The sequence below is a fragment of the Pollachius pollachius genome (genome assembly GCF_949987615.1).
Source record: "Pollachius pollachius genome assembly, chromosome: 1".
In the NCBI taxonomy this organism is placed as follows: domain Eukaryota; kingdom Metazoa; phylum Chordata; class Actinopteri; order Gadiformes; family Gadidae; genus Pollachius; species Pollachius pollachius.
This window is the reverse complement of record NC_136934.1, coordinates 11,448,042-11,460,914: the sequence shown is the minus strand read 5'-3', so window position 1 is coordinate 11,460,914 and position 12,873 is coordinate 11,448,042. Positions and strand designations below refer to the sequence as shown.

Here is a 12,873-nt window from a genome sequence, read left to right as displayed (position 1 = left end):
TATTAAAAGACCAATAGAAACTTTGCATACTTTATATTATACTTTGCATGTATAAATAGTTATTAACAAATACAATCCACAAGAATAATTTATGTAAAGCACTTCAATTGTGTAATAATTACACAATGTTGGACATTTGCAGGGTGAATAATTAGCCTCTATGTATGCCGATCAGCAACTATAAAATAGTACTATCAGATGCCTACACCTGGAAAGTACTAAAACTGCATGTTTTAGCTGTAGAAGTACAGAACGGCTTGGGTTTGAGTATGTGTTGATTAGAAAAGTGTCTTCTACCTAGATACACACACACTGTGCTGCAAATAGACCAGCACAGGTACACAGGTTAACACACAAAGCCAAGAAGGATAGCTTAGTCAAGATACACAACAACAAATTGTTTTTTCAAATTGATTTGAGTAGCGAAGACAAAATTCCCCAGCTGCTGGCAAGATGGAAAGGGTAAAGTTAGCTGTAAAATGCAGAAGTTGTTTAATATAGGCTACGGTCGATAATGTATAGGCCTATATATGGTAAAAATATTAATTGCATAATATAAACTTGTTTTTCTACTCAGGAGATATCCCCCTGCATATTTAACGACTGTAGTCTGGACACGATCTAGATTCAGACATGGAAGTGCTTCTAAACACACCTTGTAACACAAGGACATCGCTGTTAAAACATAAATAAAATTCCCTATACACACACAGCGAGGGAGAGATATAGAGGAATATTTTTGGCGAGCATTAAACCTCTCAAATATCTCAAAGTCAGTTTGTCTTTCCTCATTAAATGGGATTTCAGTTTTATCGAAGTGACATTGATTCAAAACAGGGGCACACATATGCACATGCACACGCACACTTACACACGCGCACACACACACACGCACACACACACACACACACACACACACACACACACACACACACACACACACACACACACACACACACACACTCAAATACAACTAATTTGACAGAGTATCAATGTCAATCGTTAACTAGTAAAAACATAAATTGCATTAATAGATATGTTTGTATATTACAGTGATATTATTCTATGTTTTCATTATTTGCACTACTATGATTCAAAGTCAGTATTTTCCACATTGCTTTGCCTTCAAGTAGGCTTGGACGGGGCATAAAAACAGGTCAGAAACGGGTTAAAAACTGCTAATTTTAATACCCTGGGTTGAGACGTGACGGCAGAGCCCGGAATAGAGAGATGACTCACAAAGAGAGAGATATGGGGGAGCGGGAGAGGGAGGGGAGAGAAAGATGAGAGGGAGAGAGAGATATAGCATGGGCGGAAGTTTTGGGGATGGGAGAAAGGGCAGGCAAAAGATGTAGAAAGTGAGTGAAAGAGAGCAAGATACAGATTGAGAGACAGAGAGAGAGAGCTGTTGGAGAGAGAATAGAGAGAAAGAGGAGAGAGAGAGAGAGACAGAGAGAGAGAGCTGTTGGAGAGAGAATAGAGAGAAAGAGGAGAGAGAGAGAGAGAGAGAGAAAGAGAGAGAGAGAGAGACAGAGAGAGAGAGAGAGAGAAAGCTAGAGAGAGAGACAGCAAGAGAGACAGAGAGAGAGAGAGAAAGAGAGAGAGAGAGAGAGAAAGAGAGAGAGAGAGAGAAAGAGAGACAGAGAGAGAGTGAAAGAGAGACAGAGAGACAGTGAAAGAGAGCGAGAGAAAGAGATGATACAGAGCTAGTGGACGTGTGGGGGGGGGGGGGGGGTCTGCAGCCTATGTTGGTTTACAAGAGGTGAGCTTCAGACCAGCACCCACCTAACATCTAGAACACAGCCTCACAATTTACTGCGTGCTTTGTGTGTGAGTGAGTTTCTTTTTGTGTGTGTGTGTCTTTGTGTGTGTGTGTTTGTGTGTGTGTTTCTTTGTGTGTGTTTGTGTGTGTCATTTTCTTTGCATGTAGCATACAGGTAGCGTGCCCTAATTCTGCCACTGACGTGGAAGCCACATAGGGTTGATACAGGACCTGCTGGGCTGATCCACTAATCCAGGACGAGGAAGACGATGAGGAGGAAGATTAGAAAGATTACGCAGTATGAGGGCTAGAATGAAATTCCATTACAGTACATATGTGTCTGTGTGCACATACACACACAATCACTCACTTTCAAGAAACACAGACATATACACACACACACAGATACACACACTGGCACGCTTCTTTAAGTAGTATTTTCATCAGGAGCGGGAAATTCTCAGGTCATCAATCTATATGTCTTGCAGCATGATTCACTATGTTGCACGTTGACAGCTTTGTGTATTTATGTGTGTCTGTGTGTGTCTGTGATGGAAGTTTTAAGTAATGAGCGTTTTATAAAGAGCTCGGCCAACACACAACAGTATACGACAGTATCAGAAGTACCGAACAGTACCGAAACAGTACTTGGACTGGAGGACAGTAGGGAGCAGCCTTAGACAGTACAGGACAGCACCTGACAGGAGTATAAAGAACTGGGCCCCGTTTCCCGAAAGCATCGTTAGCCTAAGTGGATCGTGAAGTGCGTCGTACGAGCATCGTACTGTTTTCACACCGTTTCCCGAAAGCATTGTTGGTAACGAACGTCGTGAAAACGCTCGTAGATAACGAGGACTCCAGGGGTACTCGTAGGATGCTAAGAGCATCGTTAGCCTACTATAGCCTCAGTGGCGTCACCAGCGGACATTCCGTGTATTGGATGCGTTTTATTAAAACACATCCAATAACACGGAATGCCCAGCTGGCGCAATTTCGCAACCAAAACCAGTGGTTACCGCCGATATATTAGATTAGATTTAAACAGCAAAGATAGAGACATTTTAGAAGTCAACAACAACATAATTTATTGCAGCAATTTAAAATTCCAAAAGTACATGCGCAGCCGAAATCTACCGTTCAAACGCCACGTCATAAGGCAGATAATAAAATCAAATGATTCCATTGCTCTTGTGTGGGAGGTCGCTTTCGAGCTGCACTTGCTGTCTCCCTCTGAATTTAATTCAAGCATCGTGGTTCAAATGTCCTCATATTGAGCAATGACAGAAGACATAGGCTACTGTAGACATGAATCATGCTGAGACCAGCGGGTGTCGGAGAATTTCTTAACTATTTAGGCTTGGACCGTGTCTAGACAGTAACGAACATCCAGGATCTTAGTTAATTGCGTTTGTAGTCTAGACTGAACTCATTATTGCCTGCGGGTGTCTTCATTCATAAAAATAAAAAAAACATTCGGGAGTATGCAATAGGCTAATGCAAATTATTCTAAAGAGGTCTAGAATAATTTCCGTGCGCAGCCCATCCTTCTCCAGTGAACCGAGAAAGCCCGCGCCATGACGAACGGGGGATTTGAGCCCCTCGGTTTTACACAGGAAACTTGAGATATCGGTGAAATCGCCAGGCATGCCAAGCTGCGACCAACCGGCTTGGCAGTGTAAAAAGACCTATAGCCTACATCATCCTGCCCAACAATTTGGGCAGGATCTAGACCAAGCTCTCCTAATCGGGTCAGCAATAGCCGTGTGTCAATGCCTAGCCTCTGCGTTTGAATGATAATAAATGAATGGAACGTTGCAATTTTAATGTCTACAAATATTCAAGTCGTCTCTCTTTGCTGCACAAAGCATTTTTCAGAAATCAGCACATTAAGAAAAATGTAGTTGTCACACAAGCTATTTTTTATTTTTTTAATATGGAATTATTTCAGGAGGGCCGTGAAAAAATTCACGCACAGTGCATTCAGGATTAGGACTGATCCATATGCCGGCCTAGGCCTTATCAATTGCGTTTTAATATCTTTAGCATTCATATTATTGCAGTCTATTATTTTCGTAGGCTACTCTGCTGTTGGCCTTGATATTTTAACCCTTTTTAACCCCATTTTCCAGAGCCCATTTCAGCGCCTTGTCAGTAGACAGTTACAATTCTACAAACGTTGTGAGTGCAGTGAACGCGCGTTCATGTTTAGAGGAGTTTCGGGAAATGCTCCAAAGAAATTTACGATGGATCGCAAGATCCATCGTGAGAATGATCGTACGAGCGTGGATCCTTGTTATCGGGAAACGAGGCCCTGGACACGCAGGAACCCAGAGCAGCGTTTCTTAACCTACGGCCGGGACCTCAAAATGGGTCACTATCAAAGTGGAGGTTGGTCGCCGCCAACAGAAAATTTCGAAAACAGTTGATCACCAATTATCAAAGTGCTCTGTGCGTGTTCCGTTAAAAGTCTGGTGTCAGAATGTTGTGATGTTGTTGTTGTTGGGGTGTCCCAATGTTGTGATTTTGTTGTTGTTTTTGAGGTGACAAAATTACAGATGACAAAATTAGCTTATAGCTGACTCAGGTACTGCTAATGAGCTGTGTATTGTCCCTGTAAAAAAAGAAATCTGATCATAGGGGACAGCAGAACACTTCTGTACACTAGGGGATATCAGTGGACAGTAGGAGACAGTGCTACAGGATGCTACGGTACAGCAGCAGGGTAAACTAGGGGACAGCACGGGACAGTACCGTACAGCGACAGACAGCAACAGACAATACAGGACGGTACCCGAAAGTACCAGACACTACGGGAAGGGAAACTAGGGGACAGGAAGGCCAGGACACGGTACCTCTCTGTCTGGGAAGCTGTTTCTTGGTCTCCTTTGCGCCTCTTTTTCTCGCCGATGCCCCGGAACGCCCTGCCGGGATGCGTGACAACGTTAAGCGGGTGGCGGGGTACCCCAAATTAACGCCAAAGATGTTATATTTGAACCATAGCTGACTCAGAAAACGACAACGGTCCAAAAGTTAATGGTCTGCGAAAAATGAATTTGAGATATTTTCTAAGGCTCATAGGGTTAGTGTATAATGTGTGTGCCAGTAGATGTTAAACTATTCGACACTGCGCTATTCACTACTATTCATGTTAAAAATACTTTTTTTTTTTTAGGAAGGTCTAAGTTAATTTCACCTAAAGATTTTTATATATTTATCCAGATTCACTCACTGAAATCAATATTGAAACAGTCTTTTTACCTCTGAAAGAAATGAACATAGAATTTTGATCCTGCCTGTAATGCAGGAGGAGTAAGCAAGGTGCACATTTGAAAGCCTCAAGTTGCACGGAATGAACTAATGTTTCAGCAAGTAAATGTCAGCAAGCAAAAGTACTGTAATGCCTCACACTTTGTATAGTCTTGTGAAGTGTTTTCTACACCCTTTCAATGTTAAGGCAGTGGAGAGCACTCTAAATGCTAACTCTGAGTCACTAGCCACTAAATCAACACTGTATAATAAACATAAAAACATATTGTTTAAGATGTGGGAAATTTCCGATAGTGGAGTACCACCAAAAATGGTAAGGAATATAAAAAAATGATGTCTAACCCTTACATTTCTGCCATCAGAAGGACATATATAACACTGAACTCGTGTTCAAGCAGAAAATGTCAAGCTCTGGAACCAGAGCTTGAGGTCAGGTGGGTGGCAGGGCTTGAGGGGCAGGTGCGGCGAGTACAGGTTGGGGTTGGGGTGCTGGGTGTCAGTGAGGGGTTGACGTAAGCATCGCTAAGCGAATAGAATAGTGAAGTGCCACAAGAAACACAGAAGCACCGCAAGGATACACTGTGGAAGCTACACACTACTGCATGTCACAGCAACAAAGGAGGTGCAGCGAGGAGCAGAGTCTGCGACCAATACAGGCATGAGCTTGGGAGACATTGGTTATCTGCTCTCTTTAAATGCAGTGTTGCAGATTCATTCTTCACCTCAAAGCTTTACATTGGCAATGTTCATCCTCTTACAAAGTCAGATTCTGACACAATGAGCTGTGGCGTACCTGAGTAAGACAAACTACTGTATTATACGTCGGATACAGAGTGAGTTTCAGGTAGAACTTGAAATGGTAGCCCTATACAACCCATGTATTATAGATGTGATGTCAAAACACTTCTAGTAAGTGAAAATTATATGGTCTCCAGTCATTGTCGGAAGAAAATCAATTTTGTATATGAATGTACGTTTCGAGGACTTCCGGCCCATCGGCCTGTCAGTGTGCCCGTCCCTTCCACGTGGGCACCTCACGTTGGCCTGCGGGGGCCCGACAGGGTGTCAGGCGAACTGGAGGATCTGTCATGAGGGGCCGGGGGCCCTTCGTTATCCAGGGGTAATCACCGGCCTCTCAAACCAGCAAGACGTCCTCGTTATCTCCAGAGTGCATTTTGCTGTCATCAGCTAATCACAGGAGTTCTTCACGCGTGGGTGAGGACGGGGGATAATGTCTGTGGTTGAGTCAGACACTTTATTGTTGGGGTGAAGAGTTTTGTTTTTATCTGATTAAATTCTTTTGTCATTGTGTTTCAACGTCCTTGACGTTGTTATTTTGTGCCAAAATCAATATTAGATCGACATGGAGGTTTTCGAACGTAATTGTAAGTGTACAATTCTGATTGTTTATTTGGTTTAGAATACCATATTTGAAAGATGTCTGAACTCTGACACTGGTTTCGGGTATATAAATAGCATTTTCAAAAGAGTTTTGTATCCGCTTCAGAACGGAAGGAGGAAAAATGATGTAGCAAGTATGCAAGGTAAGTAGATAGTGGTCTAACTTTTCTACTCAAAATGCAAAAATCCCAAAATAAAACCACGAGCCTGGGTATAACGGCTTTTCTTATACTTTCGACGCTTGTCGTCATCGTTTTCACATAGCTATGGTTCCACCTGTCCACACGGAGCGGTAAGGGCTACGTTTTAGAAAAAACTCCACTCTGGAAGACGCTGTTAAAAGTTTTTAGGCCCCAAAACCTCTGTTGTCACGACCTCTTCAAAACCTCTTCCTCTCTAAAACCTTTGGCATCATGTGGACTGGGCCTGAAACAGCCTCTAGCCTTTCTCTGGAAGCATCATAGCACTCAAAAACAGACCCTAATGTACCTTATACTTTATGCCACGTCTGTATAAAAATAGAGTGAATGTATTCACCGGCTTAATGGCTTTCTCTTAGAGCGAGAGCGGTACACACTTCCCATACAATAACGCTGTACGTTGCGTTCCTCTAAAGGCCTGTGAACTACTGTGTCAGAAGAGCAAATTAGGCATTTACAATGAGTGCTTAACTGTTTATAGTAGCGCTGCACTGTTGGCATATAAAAGTCATATCAGACAGAAGTACAAAAGCAATGTGCGTAGAGGTGGCCACAGCACAGGCCTCCAGTAAGGGGACGCCCTGTCGGGATGCTCACACAATGTTAATGCCACAGGATGGATTGGACCAACCACTTATAATATAATATAATAATAATACTTATAATACCTATAAATTACAAAAGTCGCAAAATCTTCAACATTTTTGCATTTACATCTCTACTAGTCTTATTCGGTACATAAGAAGGGTTCTGCGGTAGGAAGCCATAACTTCAAACACTCAAGGAGGGAAGGGAGGGTGAGGTCAAAGGTGAAACCAACAGGATATTCAGCACATGAGGAGGAGACGTGTCCCCTCTCCTCTTTGTGGTAGGTGTGGTAGCCAATCAGAAGCCAGAGAGAGATTGAGTGAGTGAATGAGAGTGGGAGTGACAGAGAGAGATCTGGATGAAAAGAGAGATAGGTAGAGATATCTCAACAAGCAAATGAAAAAAAGGTGCAGTGGGTTGTGAGCGGAGGGTGGGGCGAAGTGTTAACAAGAACTTTACTCACGATATTCTGCGCCATTGGATCAGTTGGCACAAGAGGTGGAACAAGACAGAGAGAAAGAGAAAGAGAGGCAGACAGGGGATTAACAGATTGATTAAACTCAACAGGGGGCAGTATTCCATCAACACATCATCAGACCAACTATTACTAATCCTGCAGGTGTTTTGTATCACAGTTACTCCTGATGCATTGCGACTATTAACTTTAATCGCTGTTCTTTTCTACATTCTAATCAATATTTTCCTGGAAGTAAAGACAAGTATTCGATGGGTAAAAGAAAACCTGGTAGTATCGACTGAGTTGAGTCATGTGAAGACAAATGGAAACCTGACAAACTCAATGATGTCACGATGTGTCAAGCCCGTCTTAAAGGATTAAAAGCTGGTCGATGTGAGGTCGGACTTTCCCGACTCAGTGCCCGATACCAAAAAATGCGTAGGTTCCGTGAGACAGCAAAGAAAGAACGCAAAAAATCAAATGACATCGCTTATGAGTGAAAGCGGGGAGTTTACGCTTACAGCGATCTCTCTCGCAAATGTTATCTCTGTACGTTTTTCTCCTAGTTTGGACGGAGCCATCGGGCACCTTCTTCCTTTGATTCCTGCCGAACACAAGAGCTGACGGAGCGCTCAATAAACGCTATCTTAGGACGCCTTATGTGTACGGTGGAGCTGGGAGGGGTGGCGGTGGTGGAGCAGGGGTTGGGGTGACGCCTGTGGGCGTTCTATAGATGTTTCTGAGCGGCTCCTCCTCCTCCTCTCTTAGACTGGAGTCACTCGTTAAGCGACGGGGGAGGTCGGGCGAGAGATCAGGGTGGTGAGCTATGGTTAATTATAGAGGGCAGGTCAGGTGAGGGGGTGGAGAGATGGACAGATAAAAAGGAGAGAGGAAGGAGAGAGAGAGGCAGAGAAACGGGGAGAGAGAAGGAGGTGCTGACACATGAGAAGACATAGGGGAGTGTGGGATGAGATGAAGGGGATGAGGTGGAGGAGGGAGAGAGAGAGAGAGAGAGAGAGGGCAAGAGCTACAGAGAGTGGAGCGAGCAAGAGTGTGAGAGAGAACAAGCGAGAGAGTGAGTGAGGGAGAGAGGCAGAGCAAGAGTGAGAGAGAGGAAGAGAGAGACCTATGTACCAAATGGTTGTAATCAAAGGCTCAAGCAAAAGGAGGTAATTAGAGAGTCAGGGACCGGGTTGAAAGAGAGTGTGAGTGTGTGCATGTGTGCGTGTGTTTGGTTGGGCCTGCACGTGTGTGGTTGTGTGTTTGTGTATGTATGGGTGAATATGCTATATATTAATAAACATGGTCCTTTGTTGCTCAATTGGTACAGAACGGCATTAACTACTGCCAGCTTTGAGGGTTTGATTCCACTGGAGGGCTCCCAATGCTAATAATCTATGCACTTAGGTTATTTTATTTATTATTATCAATAACTTGACTTGTATATATTATCCCTCATTGTATGTTCAGAGTAATTCCACGAAGTACATTGTGGTCCCTTTTGTTATATTGAATAATGAACTCAGTCTTCTCTTGGTGTTCCAGTGTGAGAGAGTTGAATGAACATGAAGGCCAAGCATGAACATGAAGGCCACAGGCTCCATCGTATGACCACAGCGAAATCTTTGACAGAAAATTCAATATATTTCTCGGGTAATTCACAGTGCATATCCTCACTGTAGCCCAGTGCATTGGCAAGCTTTCATTATAATTTCACTTTAATGAACTATTATTACATCTTTGACGTCGGTCTCTGAAAACCGAAAGCAGTGGGCTAATATTTCAGCCCAGTCAAATGATGAGAGTAAACAGACAATTTTCTAGAGCCAGTCGATTTCATTTCAAGTGTATTGAGGCGTTTATGTGAGGAAATTAACGTTGCGATACTCACGCCTGCATGGTAGTACTGGCCGTCTGGAAGCTGAACATGTTCTCTTTGGGGAACCAGCTGTTAGAAGTGTCATCTGGAGAGAAAACACAAACAAACAACCAGACAGTCAGAGAGGCAGCGTTCAACACACCCGTCCCCTTTATCCATTTATCAACACATCCACTTGTTAGACCCTCAATCAATCTTATCCATCAATCTATTTCACCCTCCGTATTGTTCCTCCATCTGTCTGTTCTATCCATCCATCCATCTTATTCAGCCCTCCCTCCCATTCATTTATCAGCTATCTATCCATCTCTCTCTTCATTTTATCCCTTCAACATCCATCAATTCCGCCTCCTCCATTTTGTCTGTCGGTCTGTCGGTCTGTCTAACCAACCATCCATCCATTCCTATGTATATAACCATATCCATCCCTCAGACTCCTCCACCCTCCCCCTCTCACCCCTGTCGTCGGTGGACGTCTTGTCCTCGCTGTGCATGCGCTCCAGCTTCTTGCGGTGCTTCCCCCCATCCCGGGCCGACGTGTCCAGGTCCAGGGAGCGCTGGCTGCGGCACGGCGGCCGCGCGCAGGCCACGCAGTCGGGCCGGCAGTCCTCCCGAGACCCCCCCCTCCCACCCGGCCAGTCGCGGATGTTGTGTGCGCTCCCGGAGCTCTGCAGGGGCTGTGGCTGGGCCGCCCCCCCCGGGTGGCTGTGGGAGTGGTGGTGGCTGCTGGTGCTGCGGTGGTGGTTGCCACGGTGATGGCCCCGGGAGGCGGCTGCTGCCACGGAGGCGCCCGGGGTCGGCTGGGTGAGGGAGGACGAGGATCCCTGGGTGGTGGTGGGAGGAGGAGGAGGAGGGTGGTGGTGGTGGTGCTCCTCCCCCTTAGAGCTCCTCAGGACGTCCAGCTCCAGGCTCTCCTCGCTGCCGCGGGCCCCGCCCAGTGTCATCGCCCCTGCTCCCCCTGGCTCCTTGGAGATGGTGTACACCCTGGGGGGCTTTGAGGTCAGGCTGGCGCCCGCTGGGGGTTCCTCCGTGGAGAGGCTGCGGTCCGAAGTGAGACGCCGCTTGGACGGGCCCTGGGGGCCGAGGGGCTTAGGGGTGCTGGCCTGGCTGGGCTGGGAGGGGTCGTCCTGGGGAGCCGGGAGGTACTGGGGCCCCTGGGGCGGCTGGATGGGTAGAGGGGGAGGTTTGGTGGCGGGCTTCGCTCCGGGTGTACAGGGGCCTGGCGGTGGCGGCAGGCGGGGGGTCTGCAGACGGTTGGTGTTGCTGGAGCCGTTGACGTTGTGGCCTAGGAAGGTGTCAGACAACAGATGATCTGCAGAGGGAGAGCGGGGGAGGAGGGAGAGAGAGAGAGAGAGCGATAGAGAGAGAGAGAAAGAGAGAGAGAGATAGAAAGAGAGAGCGAGAGAGAGAGAGAGAGAGACAGAGAGAGAGAGAGAGAGAGAGAGAGAGAGAGAGAGAGAGAGAGAGAGAGAGGGGGGGGGGGATGGAGAGTGTGGAGAGCGACAAAAGAGGATGAGGAAACGAAACACCAAAGAGACTAATAGGAAACAAGAAGAGAATTGGAAATATAAAGGCATTGTGAAATACTGATGGAGAGGAACAATATCTGTGACTCTCGGTGTCCTGGCAGCATGCCGGTAAATGTTTGTGAGACAAAAAAGCCAGAGAGGCCGACAGAAGGTCGGTGTGTGTGTGTGTGTGTGTGTGTGTGTGTGTGTGTGTGTGTGTGTGTGTGTGTGTGTGTGTGTGTGTGTGTGTGTGTGTGTGTGTGTGTGTGTGTGTGTGTGTGCATGCGTGTGTGATACAATGTGGAATGGCTTTAACAGAATGTAAGGAACATTTTACAATTTGTTCTCTTTCGGAATACAGAGGACAAAAAGGATTACAAAATATAATCCCCCCTTTCCGTGATTCGTGATTTAATACAAAGTGTGTTTATTACAGTGTACAAAACAACAGCAGCATTGGTTAGCTGCCAAGCTAGCCTGCTGACCGGCCAAAAGGGAATGGAGCTTGTTAGCAGAGGCTAATACGTTAGCCACAACCCAAGCAGATAATTATCCATTCAATTACATAGTATGATTATTTATGGACAAGTAACCTACCGAATTGTACTTTCAAATGGCTAGTGTGCATTCGGTTTGCCTTTCTGTCTGGCATAAAATAAAAAAAGTGTGTTATAATTCTTCATCTGTGGTGTTTTTATGAAGCTGGGGAAGTAGGTGACAATCTGTGACAATCTGTCCGTCTATCTGTCAGATGATGAGAGAGGACAAACAGCACTGTAGAGACGGACAGGTGTTGAACAGAACACCAGGCGCACAAACACACGCGCACACACACAAGCACACACCCTAACAATACAGCTTGCACATAGACGGAACACTAACTCTACAGCTTGCACACAACACACACACACACGCACGCACGCATGCACGCACGCACGCACGCACGCACACACACACACACACACACAAACACATTATTAAACATATGCTGCATATAGCTTCAGAGAGCTTCTGCCTCTGTTTCAGTCCATGGAGAAATTATCTGAATTCACCTTCTCCGTTGTGGTTCTCCTGATGATTGTGGGGAAGGTAATCTCCGAATGCACGTGCTGCTCTGCAAGAAAAACAGAACAGCGTTAACCTCAGATACACAGAACAGCTTTAACCTCAGATACACAGAACAGATTTAACCTTAGAAACACAGAACAGCTTTAACCTCAGAAACACAGAACAGAGAACTCTCCGTCCCTCCCTCCCTCCCTCCCTCCCTCACCCTGTAAGTTTGTATCTGGAACTTGAGGCTAGATACCTCGTGACGTATGTGTGAGGGCGTCAGGCTAAGCATGGAGGGCATAAACGCATCATCATTAACCCCCTGGGGCTCAGGTAACCTCTCATCGGTCGATTTGCTGTCGCTTTTCCCTCAAGTCAAGTAGGTCAAACAATATAGAGAGGCCATTTCACGGCAAGAGGCCGAAGGCATATGCACTCTATAGGGTACCGATTCCTTCTGTCTCACTCTCTCGCACCCTCCCTGGGTGTAATGACCCACTCCAGGAGGTAAGGGGCAGGGAGGGTGTGTGTGGGGGGGGGGGGGGGGGGGGGGGGGGGGGGCTGTCAACTCCACCGTCCTCCAAATAAACATGTTCCTCTCTTGTGGGGAGGGTTGCTGCACCCACATTAAACTCGGCTGAGTACATTACAGCAGCCATACAGGTACACATGCACAAATACAAATGCAACCACACACACACACACACACACACACACACACACATACACACACACACACACACACACACATACACACA

General features: G+C 45.9%; 1 protein-coding gene across 1 annotated transcript in view; it reads right to left on the bottom strand.

The window, feature by feature from the left end:
• The window catches only part of LOC307082415 (NMDA receptor synaptonuclear signaling and neuronal migration factor-like), a gene marked incomplete at both ends in the record, with an annotated part of 38,594 nt that overhangs the window by 16,795 nt on the left and 8,926 nt on the right, over window positions 1–12,873 (bottom strand). Inside the window, 4 exon segments of the mRNA XM_079745974.1 lie at window positions 4,615–4,683; window positions 9,567–9,639; window positions 10,012–10,866; window positions 12,115–12,176. Of these exon segments, the coding sequence (XP_079602100.1) occupies window positions 4,615–4,683; window positions 9,567–9,639; window positions 10,012–10,866; window positions 12,115–12,176 (1,059 nt within the window).